Source organism: Amphiura filiformis, chromosome 1 (assembly GCF_039555335.1).
Source record: "Amphiura filiformis chromosome 1, Afil_fr2py, whole genome shotgun sequence".
NCBI lineage: Eukaryota > Metazoa > Echinodermata > Ophiuroidea > Amphilepidida > Amphiuridae > Amphiura > Amphiura filiformis.
The window spans coordinates 43122017-43137006 of NC_092628.1; the positions used below are offsets into that span (position 1 = coordinate 43122017).

The 14990-nt window shown below is 38.3% G+C and overlaps 1 protein-coding gene across 1 annotated transcript in view; it reads right to left on the minus strand.

Moving 5' to 3' along the window:
* Positions 1–2758: 2758 nt before the first annotated feature.
* LOC140147434 (uncharacterized) overlaps positions 2759–14990 on the minus strand; it is a 36654-nt gene continuing 24422 nt past the window's right edge. The window contains exons 12-21 of the mRNA XM_072169214.1: positions 14049–14157; positions 12861–13036; positions 11982–12203; positions 10978–11214; positions 10486–10761; positions 8806–9099; positions 8014–8298; positions 7245–7409; positions 6693–6943; positions 2759–6102 (exon numbers count right to left, since the gene is read on the minus strand). Of these exons, the coding sequence (XP_072025315.1) occupies positions 4650–6102; positions 6693–6943; positions 7245–7409; positions 8014–8298; positions 8806–9099; positions 10486–10761; positions 10978–11214; positions 11982–12203; positions 12861–13036; positions 14049–14157 (3468 nt within the window). The 3' untranslated portion in view covers positions 2759–4649. The remainder of the gene's footprint in view (positions 6103–6692; positions 6944–7244; positions 7410–8013; positions 8299–8805; positions 9100–10485; positions 10762–10977; positions 11215–11981; positions 12204–12860; positions 13037–14048; positions 14158–14990) is intronic.

Below are 14990 nucleotides of genomic sequence, written 5' to 3' on the forward strand. Positions count from 1 at the left end.
GTCTGATTGTTTGACGATCTATATCCCAACCAGAGAGGGTTTACGCTCGTCGTTAGACGCAACTCGTCTAGTTGTCCCCAGGAGCAACAGATTAATTGGTGATAGGTCTTTCAGTGTACAGGGACCCAAACTGTGGAACAATATCCCTTAAACATCAGAGTTTCCCCACTGTAGATAGTTTCAAGAGTAACCTTAAAACTCACTTGTTCTGATTGTTGCTGTTTTAAAGCCTTTTTTCAGGTATTATATGTTTTTGTATATTTTTTGTATCTTTGTAAAGTGCTTTGATCAGGTTGGAAAAGCGCTATATTAAGTGTGTATTATTATTATTATTATTATTATTATTATTATTATTATTATTATTATTATTATTATTATTATGTAAAGAAACCTCTAATTGTTAGCTTTAATAAACTAAAACAATTATTTCAATCGGCTCACAACTTTTGAAGATATGCCCTTTTAAAGACAAGTATCCGTTTTTCACTCTGTCCACGGATAGCAAACAGAGTGGATGTGATGGGTCATGCTGTGGAGTGGCCTGCAAGATCACCAGATCTCACACCACTTGATTTCTTCATTTGTGGCAAAATCCAAGATCTTTGCAACCGTATTACTGCTCTATTCGCAAGTATCCGGCGCACAAGGTTGGTACGCAACACAATTGATGTAATAAGGACTAGGACTGAAACCTGTATTCGTCAAGGAGGCAACCAGGTAGAGGACAGATCAGGACAGTAATCCCACTTCAAAAGAGCCAAAGACAATCTAAACAGCCCTTTTCAGGCTACCTTTTATTCCAAACAGAGAAATGACTTATGTTGTCAATAAAAAGAAAGCAAGAAACAATAAAGTAAGACAAGCAAGAAACATAATAAAACAAAAAGGCATAAAATAACCGAGAAAAACATAAGTAAATGCAAATATAGCAAAAGAAGTGCCATCCCACATCAATTTCGCCCAAATTAATGACACTTAACAAAATCCATAACCCATAAGCCCATCGGTAAAGCCCATTCTTTAAAATAAAGTTGTTATTTTATAAAGTTATCATCGAGGAATGTTTTATATTCATGCATGGTATATGCACTTTTGAAGTAGCCAAACCTCCTCCGTGGACAGAGTGAAAAACGGATACATTTCTTTAAAAGGGCATATCTTCAAAAGTTATGAGCCGATTGAAATAATTGTTTCGGTTTATTAAAGCTAACAAGTAAAGGCTTCTTTACATACCAACATATACTTGATCAACTTTTCGAAAATAGGAGAAAAAGAGGAGGCAATGAGGGGCCTCTTTTTTGGGGGGACACCCTGTAGTTAAACCCAAGAACTACTGAGCCATATTAGTAATTTTCTATTTTAAACGTCATATACCGTTATATTTGGTACCAATGTATAGCTATGGGTCTCCTCTATCCAGTGATACCAAAATAAGAACAAACATCTCCCACATAATATCGCTATGAAGTCATCCATAATGTGAGGGCGCCCATGAAAAATTCCGGCTATGTACAAAAGTATAGGAAAAATTGATTTTCGGCTAAACATTCTACAAAATTTTCTCCTCTATATAAAAGGAAATGACTATTTCAACCTAACTAAGAAGTAAAAAGTTAGTAGCTCTTGGAATAATTTTAATGAAACCAATGGTGGGCCTCCCCTCATCCCCATCATGGTCATCTTTGACGGTCGGACTCATGGAGGTTAGATATAGAAAGGAGAGGAAATAGATTACGTAACGCATATTGTTCCTTTGTGCCAATTAGAGTTACCGCTAAGCTATTCATCGATAGGTACCTTTTGTTCGGGACAAAGGGCTTCCGCCATTAAATCGGTAACTGACCCTGACAGTGTATTAACGCTATATAGGCAGGCCACTGTCATTAAGTGATCAAATGAAAGTCACGTGAAAGCGCCTACACGGACGAGAGGTACCTTTTGTTATAATACCACACAGGGGTGTGCTCGAGTTGTCGCATACACACAAAAACACACTTTACCGTCGACATAGAATTATTTACCGCCCATCTTAGTTTAGGCGCCTCATTTAAATAAATTCAATAGAGTTGCTGATCGTTACCCGTAACAACGTGTTTTTGCTGCCAGGTATATAGGTCTATCTGTGTCACTTTCTATAATTAACTACTTCGCAGCTATTATGTTGTTACCATGGTTATAGGCCTGTTCAATAAAATCAAATGGATTTCTTCAGGTACAATTGAGGTAGTGAAGGAGGGTCGAGAGGTGAAAAGAGGAGAAGCGGATGGGTGATCGAGATTGTAGGGGATGGGAGGAAGACAAAAAAAAGAAAGGAAGAGGGGAGAATGAGAGAGCGGTAGAAGGACAGCGATGCAGTCACAGGGCTCTAAATTACATAGGCGTAGATCGGGGGGAGTTGGGGGAATAAATTCCCTCCAATATTTTGCCAGGGGGTGGTCGATATAATTACCACTCCCAATATTGACGCCTGTGTATTGGTTTCTGTCAAAATTAACCATTTGGCCATTTTAGACACAAAATGCCATTTTTAGCGCTTCGAACGAATTAATTCCACTTTTTGTCCCATATTTCACCAGTTTAGTTTCAATAGGCTTATGCTAAAATTTTCCCGCGCATTTGTACCATAAGGTTCACTGTACTGGGTACTTAACCCCCCCCCCCATGTCAAAAAGAAATCTACGCCACTGCTTAAGTGTGTGCATAAGAAAGAATAAGTACAGAGAAAACAAAAGAAAGGAATGAATAAAGATAATAGTAATTATTATTATAGAACCTAAGCATACAACAGCACTAGGCAGCCATTTAATGATGCTAAAACCTTAATACGTTACGTAATTAAAACACCCAGTCCGATATATTTCACACCTGCCAAACACAAGTCACCCAATTTTGATAACTGGACGTTGAATGTACACTCTCATGAATATTGATTGGCAACATTTTCCAATATGTCAGCGCTCAAATCGGACACAATAGAACAATAGACCCTTCAGTGCGTTGGTCGGATATGCCCCATGTCATAGGGGAAATTGCCCAAAGTGGTCAAAAATTGTCAAAATAGTATAAAGTTACTCAAAGTTTCACACAAAGTTGCTTAAAACTTCCTCGAAATAGCGGTAAGTTTCACAAACTTGCTTTAAAGTTTCTTAACATCGCGTGAAGTTATTCAAAGTTTCACAGAATTGCTTAACATTTTTTCAAAATTGCGTAAAGTTGCTGAAAAGACGCTCAAAAAGTTTTCAAAATTACTCAAAATTGCTTCACCATCTGCGCAAGCTGCGTAAAGTGGGCGCGGATTTCACAAAATTTTCCAATGCAGCTCAATCAGGTCATGACAATCTCGCGCAGATGTGGGAAACTTTACTTAGCATTATAAAATATTGCAGATCCTGTGTCATATACTGGGGTACCCAAAAAGGTGGTTTTGTTACATTTTGATGTGCAGCTTGGATTTCAAAACACTGTCTCTTGAGTATTCATTCACTTAGAAGATTCAATTAGGTCTAAATTGAGGCTAATTTATTCTATATTTACTCATGTTTTTAACCCGTTTTAAAATAATTTTTAATTATTTTCTTATGACGTTTGGCATGAAATGTGCCAAGGGTGGTTGAGGATTAGGGGGAGGAGGATTAGGGGGAGGGATTCGTATCGTAAATTTGATCTAAAACCCCCATTAAAAATTTGAATCTAGTAACAAAAATGTCTAAATGAACTCCCAGACATCTAAACCAAGTAAATAAATACAGAAGGTCATTTAAAAGACTAATACTTGCTCAGAATGATTGTAAATGTGGAAAAAAGAGGTGGGGTTAAATCCCACCTACTTGATTGTTTTTGCCCGCACTCTCTCATTTTTTAACCGATTTCCATTTAAAAAAAGGTGTCAAAATGCTCAGGAGGATGAACCACTTCAAATGAGACGTGTAGGTAAAATGTTAGAAACATTTCATTGTTCTACTATGTAACACAAAGGTACCCCAGGTTGTGACACAGGACCTGTAACATTTCAGGCGTTTTGGGAGAATTTTGCCAACTTCCCCTGTGCCTATCAATAGAACATTGAATGAACAGAACACGTTATAATGCAGCCAAAAGATCGGTTAATTTCACCATTTACCGATTATTATTATTTCAGTTAGTGTTTCGCCATAGTCGACCAACTTGATGAAATGCTAACCGATCTCTTCTGTTAACTGATCTCTTCTGATCAAATAGTTGTCTTTAAATAGTTGTCTATAAAACGAGTGGAGTCGCTCCTTGGCGACTGGTCTCTTTCACAGCCTTCACATAAAACTAGAACAGTAAACCCGATTTATAATAAATTTACCGAATTGCAGATACAAATGTTTCGCCAGATTCGAACAACTCAAGTCAAATTTGATCAAATGGCTATAGTTTGAACCTGTGTTTAATGTTTTGAACTAATCTCTTCTGATTAAGTAGTTGTAGAGTGATGTATAGGTACTCTGGACGGTTGGTCTTTCTCCTTGCCTTCCAAACAGAACTGATAGTAACAAGGTTTTTTGAAATGCAAATAAAATGTCACAATGAATTTACCGAATTGTATATTTCAGATAAAAATGTTTCACCAGAGTCAAACAAAGCAGTGAAATTTGCTACTTTGAAACTGTGTTCAATGTTTTGAACTAATCCATTCTGATTAAGTAGTTGTACAATGATGTACTAGGTACTCTGGACGGTTGGGCTTTCTCTTTGCCTTCCAAACAGAACTGATAATAACCCGGTTTCTTGAAATGCAAATAAAATGTCACACTGCTACCTTCAGCTCCCGTTTCAAACTGACACTTCGCAGATTTGCTAACATCTCTTCTGCTTCCATCAGTCGGTGAAATATACATTAAAGAGTGTTTCAACGTGGCTTTCTTTGCAGAGAGACCAAACACAATTTGCAGATCATTATCTGATGTTTGAATGAATGGATCTGGGTGGGTGAAGCTTGTGATACCAAGATCATGGAAAGCTTGAGATGAACCGTACTTTTCTCCATCTGGCGGTGGCGGAAGGGAAGATGCAGATTGTCCAGCGGGTGCCATTACAATCAAGTAACTGCAAAGGTGAACCTCTTCGTTAATACCTTGATGCAGGGTAAAGATATGGAAGCCATAGAGGCCAATCTCTGGGAGACGCAATGTGAAGATGATCTCATCACCGAATTCTCTATGAGAAGCATATGCTGCAAGTTGCTGTCCATCCAATCCGTTTTTGGTAAGTTCGTGGCGAATAATCACATTTTCCCACTTTTTGAACTTGATTTCAATATCCTCACCATGTCGACACTCAATGACGGCATTTGTATGTGTAACAGGAATTAGCCCTGCTTTTCCTATCCCTATTGGACCCCAGTGGTTCGCGGGTGCTTCCGGTAGTGGTTCCTGGTCATTGCTCGGCGCATAACATTTTACATAATACTTGCATATCTCCGTTTGACTCTCCAAATTGAGATCATCATCAATAAACTGTTCCTTTGCATACAAAGTGACGTAATAGTGCCCGGGTTCGGGAAAACGGATGTTACATGTTGCGTCAATCTTCGCGCCATTTTTTACCGCTTGGCTTATGGACACGTATTGGCTGAAGCGAATGCCTTTTGAATTGACCTCTTTGTTGCCAACTACCGTCGTGACCTTGCAGTAAAGAATAAATCCATCAGGACAGCAGATGTGGATATCCAAATCCCCATCGTATGTGTCGATAACCGGCTCCGAATGGCTCAAAAGTTCGAAACCAAATTTGCAGAAATATGGTTTTACAGGAACGGTTGTGTTGAATTGTTCCAACGTGATAGGATTAGGGAGAAGCTGCCAGGATGCATTTCTTGGAAAGTGAGTCGTGATCATGGTCTCGGGATCAGTCAAGAAATAATGCTCGTCGTATTCGTAACGAAAAGGGTCAAATGACACGGATCCAGGGATATATGAAACACCCCAGTTGCAGTCAATGAAGTACCAGTACCCATCAATGCGAACAGCATTCCAGTTGTGGACATAGGATGGGTCTTCGAGAGTCGTGGATTTACCGGGTTCGTAGTCTTTCAGTTTGGCGCAGCCAGAGATTTCAACGCATTGGAGACCTTGAAATCTGTGCAAAATGATAAACACCAGATAAAGATGTTAGGATTCAGTTCCTTTGGTTATATAAACTAAACAATAAGTGAAACAAAACAATACAAGATCAAGAAGCAGCATAGAAACGAGAACAAACCAACAAATATGACAAGACATCTAAACACTTTCCAGTGGCAATCCTTATCGAAGACAAACTGATGTTTTCTGAGAATGTTATACAAAAATCATATTGCATGCATATACTTTTAAAAACACTTTAAAATACTTTTTGCAACAATTCTCAATAATGTTTTGCTTTTACTCATCATTATATGTACTCAGTCAAATCATATTCGAACAAGCTAAGTGTAGGTATTTAGGTAAAACTGTTGTTTTAAAATGTATTTTCTTATACGATGGCCGTCTCCACAAATAGTTTCAGCGGCCCACTGGACCAACAATAATTATTGTTAAGAAATATGTTCATGTAAAGTATCGGTATAATTAATGTTATTATTTCAGAATGTTTGATGTTTGACAAATACCATAGTTTGCTATTGAAATAATTGGCTAGTGAGAAACATCGTTCAAGCCGTCAACCAAAATAATCAAAATAAAACATACCTGCACATTCGCGTGAACAATGTCGCAAAGGTAATCTTCCCATGGTAAAGACCCTTGAGAACACCAAGTGGTGTGTCATCAATGGCATCGGCAATATCCATGTACTGACAATTCTGTGCTGTAATCCATCGGAAGATTAGACGCACTTTCTCCAGTTCCGTTGTCCCAATTCGAGTTAGTTCATTCAGGAGCGCAGAGAACGATGTCTGACTCTGCATGCTCTGCGTGACAAGACTACCAAGCTGTGCGAGCTACAATGTAAGGAGACATCGAAATGTCATAAAAGTCTAATTTATCTAATACAGTGACCACAGTTTGAAACCGAAATAAGAAAAGTTGATATAGAGGCCGATTATATATAGGCAACGAATGCCAACGATCTATGATAATCTTGTCTAATTTTAATCTCTTCAATAACGAATACAAAGTAGAACTTATATCTGTTTTGTAAGTCAATCTTGGATAAGGCAAAAATCAACTAAAATTATATGTTGTAGTACTGTCTTAAGTCATACGCTTACTTTGACCAAACTTGGAACATAAATAGAATACCTTGATTGCGTGAGCATCTAGATGTTTGAAAACGGATGGGTCCTTAAAGAGTTGATTTTTACTTCTGATAGGAACCTCTTCTCTTAGTGGTACACGCCCAAGTATGGGTTGCTGGATCGGCGTGGTCCACAGTTGTGTCGTGGCTGGAACTGGATCTGGAACATGCTATATAAAAAGTAACAAAGACGTATTTTCACATCATAGTGATTCCAATGGTCAGCAAAAAAAAAAAATCCCTATAATCCTGGTAGTCGCAATATCTTACAGGTCAAAGCATTATAAGGTTGTCAATAATAACACTACAGACTAATAATATGGTAGGTTATACAGCTCTAACAAAATGATCATCTAAATAACGTTCGCTTCGAATCGAGAAAAAGAGAGCAGAGAAAAGTGAGAAAGAGGGAGGCATAAAAAGAGAGATATAGACGGAGATGGATTGGGCTATTCCATTTAAAATCCACACTACCCCTGTGGAAGATTTTGGAAATATCTTTTACAGAGGGAGTATGGATTTCGAATGGAATGAACACATTAGGCAGCTCCATTTTAAACTCACCCTCCCTCTGTGGAAGATTCAGGCTGAATCTTTCTAGGAGGGTGTATGGAATTTAAATGGAGCTGCCTAATGTGTTCATTCCATGCATTTAAAATAAACTCCCCCTGTGGATGATATTTCCAGAATCTTTCACAGGGGTAGTGTGGATTTTAAATGGAATAGCCCATTATGCTACATATGCATTCTGAAAAACGAACTCGGATGCCAAACCTTTTCAAAATTTTCGACGCTACCAGCTTCTTCACTATCACCATCATCATTGGAATCCGACAGTCCCATGAAATCCCATAGCTGATGTCGGTATCTCTCCAGTTTACCATCGCATATTTGCATATTGCGCTGATGTTCCTTCATACACTGGTGGTACTCTGGTTCAGATATCGTTTCAGCTTGTAGTTTGGAGTTCAGATGAGTCACAATAGCACTGTTATAGGTATTAATGTCGTCCTCTAAAATTTTGTAGTCTGCCTCCGTAACTGGTTGAAAATCATCGTTCTGGAACAGCAAAGTTCGGTCAATGTGTTCAAAAAACATTCTGAATACATCTGAAATGCTTGAGAATTTCAAACCTGTTGAATTCTAATAGAACTGGAGTAAGTTTTCACTTATAATCAAGGGATGGTCTATTATACTTTGCCTTTATACTCAAAATGCTCCATAATGCATGTGTGGAGCATAATTGACAATTCCATCAAATCATAATGATTCAAATAAGCAACAACTTCATAATCAACAATCATAATGATTCAACTAAGCAACAGTCCTAGCAACCCCAAACCATAATCCTAACTTTCTACTAAAATACAGGTCCGACAACAAAAATCATCAGTCCAATATCGAATTAGACTTACTCCCACTTAGACCCATATCTCAAATTGTATACCCGCCAGACGGACAGGCACTTCATACACGTTCGGCCTACATGCCGGTGCGGCAAGGTCAAGGTATAAAGTTCAGGTTTTCAAATATACCTCCCCATTAATCCAGATTTGTTCCCATTACCTCATCATAGTTTGGCGCAATAATTCGTTTCACCAAGTCGATTGCGCGATCTTCATCAGCGCTGTCCCTTCCAACGCTTGCAAGACTTGTATTTTCAACTTCATCTTTGTCCGTTCTATGCTTTTCTCTTTCCATGGCTAAATGAAGCCTGTAATTGACTTCTTGTAACTTTCTTCTGTGTTGTGTCTCAAGTTGTTCGTATTCGTCGTCTGAAAGCAAAGGTCCAAGTTCCTCTGCTTCTTGTGTCAAAGAGGCGATCGTCATCTCTAGTTCTCGCTCAATTACTGCAACTTCCTGTTATGCAAAAGAAAAAGGCATAAGTAATATATGGAATATGAACACACATGTAGCATATGTTGATACTGGCAAGAAAGTTCTTGGGAAAAAGAAAACTACATCTATATACTGGTTATCCCAGCAAACTTGGAAGACTATTGATGAAAGGAGAAATATCAAAGAAAATCTATACTCTATACTAAGTCAGCTAGGCTTCAAATCCAGCTAAAAGAATCTTACAGACTGAAAAGGGAGGTCAAACGAAATGCCAGAAGAAATAGAAGACTCACTCTATTTGGAGGAAAAGGCAAGCCGCGCTGCAAAGGCGGCATCAAGAGGGGTAAGGTATATAGAATTACAAATTTGTGCGGTGCAGGAAATTGTCCAAATCCACCAGTTAAAGACAAAAATGGCAAGGCCATTTCCAAAGAACAGGAACAGGCAAACACGTGCAGACGAGGAGAACATTTTCAAGAAGTGCTCAACAGTGCAGATACAGATGAATCAGCAGAACCGCAACCAACACCGGATTTGTTAGATTTCAATACTGACCCTCTAACAGAGGACGAAGTTTTCAAAGCTATCCGAGACATGCACAATTGAAAGGCGTGTGATATATATATAGATTAATTTTCATGCAGAAATGTTAAAGACTGATATATATCAAAAACTTCTATCAAGATTTTCACTAATCTTTTCAAAAATATCTGGGAAAAAGACTTATACCACATGACTGGACAAAGGGGCTCATTGTTAAATTTCCCAAAAAGGGTGATTTTTGAAATTGTGACAACTGGCGTGGTATAACTCCTCTTTTATTACCCAGTAAAGTGTTTACCAATATCCTTCTCGTGCGTCTAGAGAAAGCAATTGACAGTAAACTCCGTCCAGAGCAAGCTGGATTCAGAAACGGTGAAGGCTGCGCAGATCAAATATTTGCACTCCGTAATATCATTGAACAGTGTTTAGAATGGAATGCTTCTTTGCACATGAATTTCATAGACTTCAAAAAAGCTTTTGATAGTGTTCATATAAAATCGTCTTCGGAAGATCTTGCTCTCATATGGTATTCCAGCAAAGATTAAGGAGAACAGTGGCAGCAGAAGCAGAACTCAAGAAACTTAAGTTATCATGGGCATGCAGAGAAGAGGCTAAAGACAGAACTGGATGGAGGAACTTGGTTGTGGCCTTATGTCCCTGACAGTTAACCATCAGTAGCCTCATAATAGAGTAGTCCTAAACGTTACCCTCATATAATTGAAGACCGAATTAATAAGACTAGCTTGTGTCTGGCGTCAGGGCATTTTTGGTCTGGTTGACAGAACGTCATATATGCAAACTAGTATTTTTAATTCGGTCTTCAATTATAAGTGTTAAGGAAATATATCTGAAAGTAATGCTTACATTATCTACTTCCTCCTCGTCGTCATCATCATTTGCATCCGGTCTTCCCTCCATGGTTGGCTGATCATCGTTTGCAGACTGGTTCAATCTTGCTTTCTCTCCGTTTATTCTATCCCATAACATCTGCATTTGTTCATTATGCCTATGAAGTCTTTCCCTGTATTCTTTCTCTGTGATAGAACCTCTCTTGGATTCTAAGCTTTGTTTGAAGGTAAAATCCTTTTCGTTCAAGTAAAGTTCCAATTGTTTCATCTCCTCCTCAGTCATGTTGCTTTCCTAAGTTTTAAGAGCAAGTACAAGAAAAGCAGGGAGATAGATTTGGTCAATACTAGCTGGTCTATACGAAGGTAGATAAGCAAAATACCAATTACTTCAAAGCAGCGTCGTTTTAAATGACTACATTGATATCGTTAAAACATTCACCAGCCAAAAGCTGGCATTAATTGTTTTACATAATTATGATGTCTTTATTATATCCAAAATATTTATTACCTCTTTGTATTCCGTTCTTCTCTCCAATTTAGCTAAAAGATTTGCTATCAGCAATTCCTTCTCTTCATCAAGTTGCTGCTGCATCAATTGTAACTCATTCAACGACTCTTGCTCTTCCTCCTCCAAATTGTGGCTTTCTGTGTTGTCTTTCGTTTCCTCTTTAATTTTATTGTAATTTTCATCAATTGCAGATTGAATTTCTTCCACTTCCTCCACGGACAAGGACCTAAGCACTTCCTGTATGTCATGGATAGATGAATTATAGTAGACATGAACATGGATGGATGCATGTTTAAACATTGTTAATTATCTAAGTACATATTGTTCCTACCTCAGAGCTTTCCTGCAACATGAATAAGTTTGCCCAAGTCATGCTTTGATCTTCATACATGCCATAACAACGTAAAGAGACTCCGAAACGTTTAATTGAATATATCACTTCCCCTGGTCATACCAGTTGCTTGCATGTGACACAAAACTATACAACGACGACAACACAGCAACAAGAACAACAACAATAATAATAACAACAACAGCAAATTCTTCCAACATTAAGCTGTGTAATTAAACAGAATTAAGGGTATACGATGTGTTTTTGGTCGAAGCAGCCAAAGAAAAAATAGTTCACAGCATCATGTGAATGGTAGTGAGCTTTAGCAAAAATTGCATTGCTCAATTCATAGCGAGCGTGTAGATGAATTCAAATATCACAGATATACTTTTGTAGGTCCTATCCTGTGGTTCTTGAGTTATGTTGTGAAGAGGGCTGAAACAACAACACTTTTGTAAAACGTACATAACTCATTAACAACAATAAATTCAGCAAGTTTTCAAAATATATGATTTGTAGAATGAACTTTTGCAAAAGACCAAACTGTTATTTTTCAATAATATATTGATTCAGATAATGAAATTTTTTTTGGCTGATTCAACCAACAATACCTCGTATATATACCCTTAATAATCTACTCAATATTATAAACAAATATCAAAATCCAACCAACCCTGTTTCCTCTTTTCGTCCTTCTATTTGCAAGTTTGTCTAATAATTCTCGGCTTTGTCTTTTCTTCTGTAGATCAATTTTCTGTTGTAGTTCAGTGACCTCACGGGCGTGGTTGTCTCGAATCTGTTCATAATCTTCGTTGGATGGAAGAGAGGATGCTAGTTTCGGTGCTTCTTTAACTGGGCTCGGTGCATTATCGCTGTCTTTTTTAGTCATGGTGTTCTATGATGTAAGAAATAATTATATGACTGGTTATAGGCAAAAAGAAGAATGTCGTAAAGCTTGCGATAATTTTACAATCCAATGCGGAATGCGATTTTCCCTTCCCGACCCAAAACTCAAAAAAACTTGATATGGTCGGAAGTTTCCAAACTTACATTCTGAAATATAATAAAACATTTTATGCATCAACACACACATATTATTGTAAGAGTGTACTTTTAAAGTACCTGGTGACACACACAAAATGTATTCTGCTTTGAACTTTCCGAACTTGCATTCTTCACAATGAAACATTTCATATATCAACACACACACCCCACATCGTATTACGTCACACAAAATTTTGTTTCCGATTATATTATAAGAGTGTAGTTTTACAGGTGCCTGGTGACACACACAAAATGTATTCAACCATTGGGCTCATCTCTCTTAATGTGAAATAGTAAAACTCATTCTCCAAAAGAGTGAGAAGAGTGAAGAGTACGCCAAAAGAGTGAAAACTACTCCTAAAAGAGTGAAAACCACTCCTAAAAGAGTGAAAACCACTATAAAAAGAGTAGATACCACTCTTTTACGGTATGATATAAAGGGCATTACTCTTTTTAGATTAGACTTTATAGGCCTTGTACAACAATAAATAAAACAAAGCATCTTTACTTCTTTTGTGTCTTCAGATATTGTTGATGTCACCATTGGGGACGATTTCCGAGACCTTCGTTTTGCAAGCTTTTCCTTCAGCGTTTCTTTCATCCTTAGTTTTTCCAAGTTACGCAGCCGGTCAGATTCCTCTTTCTGCTTTCTATGTTGACTGATTATTGCTTGTAATTGTAACTCTGGAAATGGAACGAGAATGAGACATATAGACGATCATACTTTCTTATAACGTGCTTTCCAGTTGCAGCATGCACAGAGGATGATTTAAGGAAGCCCCATCATGCACTGTAAAAGAGTTTCAACTGCCACTTTACTTTTCAAATCCCATTGAACTCTGTGCAAAAGATGTTGTTTTAGAATTGCCCTTGTGTCATTATTACTTCTGTAGATAACATAAAATGTGAAATTGACCAACTTTTTGAAGGTGTTTTTGCTGTAAATATATCTGTCCAAATTTAACCATGCACGTGTGTATGAAGTGGGCGGGCAGTGGTCCCGGGCAGTGGTGTCATGTTCACTCACACAGCTGCATGTGCTAACCGCAAGACTTGCTGGAAGTGCTTTTAAATCATCCTCTGCAGCATGCATGAAAATGTGTTCAGTATACTTTGTATACAATATTAAAATTAAATCTATATAAATAAAATTAGGAAATTTTGTGCAAGCAAAAATAATATATTTTGTATGTTGTGATTAGATATAGTCTCGACAGTGGCGTAGCCAGCACTTTTCAGAGGAGAGCAAGGGGTGGGTAAGCCAACTTTTAAGGGGTGGGGGGAAAACTTTGCCGCAAATGGTCCAAAATGGGCTAAAAAGTACAAAAAGGGCTAAAATCTTACGTATCAGGGCGGCCCACGGGAGAGGGGAGACTTCTCACAGGGGGAAGCTACCCCCTCCCCCTTGCCTGCCCCCTCTCAATCTCGTCAACCAGAAACCTTACTTTTTGTTAGATGGAATCAACGACATTACAACCAAACCGGCTTTGGTCTTCAGCTACTATATTGATAGCTGTAGACCCACGGTTTGAAAAGTAGTTTAACCCTTCGTGTCGGAAACGATCGAAACGTCGGTTCCATCTACGAAAAACGTGAGTATAGGCCTATTACGGTTGACTATAGAATCATTTAATCACATCTTGAATACTTTCCCACATGAACGAGAGTATAACAGTGTTAATTCAATTAATTTTACCTGAAATTTTTCCTTTTTGTGTTCTCGATTCTTCTCGGAAGGCAGCCGCTTTGATATCCATGACCAAACGTAGTTCTTTGATTTCATCAAGGCTCATGCAATTTCCATCCTGTAATGTGAGAAACGATCGGGGATGGGTTTATTAGACTTGCCTACCATTCTAATAGCAGTATACCACAAATTGCCACAGGTTGGGTCTCTCCCCCCACAGCGTCATCATCTCTATAAATGATCTTCGTGTCCGAAATTGCAATGATAGTAGGGCGAATGCACTAGTTCTTAAATAAACTTTTATCATTCTTTTGTCCACATGTAACACGGGTGATGGAATGCAGTTTAATATCCCCGCCAAGGCCACATCATTTCACATTTTAGGTGGGATAGACCTAAGGGGGACCCAGCTATGGCTGCCATTGAGGTGTAGGAATGCGTGAAAATAGATTAGTCTATAGTCACCATGCAACAAGTTGGAATTGGTCGTGACGTGGTAAAGAGACCCTGTCTGTCATCTGCCTTCCCTCCCTTCCATTACGACTTCCTGCCCAAAAAATCCCACTAGCCGGCGGAGGCACTCGAATGTTAAAGTGACGTTCATGTGCCTACTGGAGTAGGACTGCGACATGCACGAGGGGTCTATCGGTGAAAAAATAGGGTCATTTATAGTGGCGGCTCCAAGAAACTGGGAGTCATTAGGCCTATGTGTGGAAACGCTAAAAAATTAGGTGTCACTGACCGGTCGGTCGTGAAAAATAACTTTCTAGGCAAAAATGTACAATATGTTACAGCTTACCCAAATGTGCCATTTTGAAGCTAAAATTGCTATAAAAAAGTTCAAATTGTTAAAAACACACGCAAAAAGAATTGCAGATTTGGGGTAAATTTCAAAAAAATAAAAAAAGAGGAGTCATCATGGCGGTCATGGAGGTAAGCTGATGAAAAAAG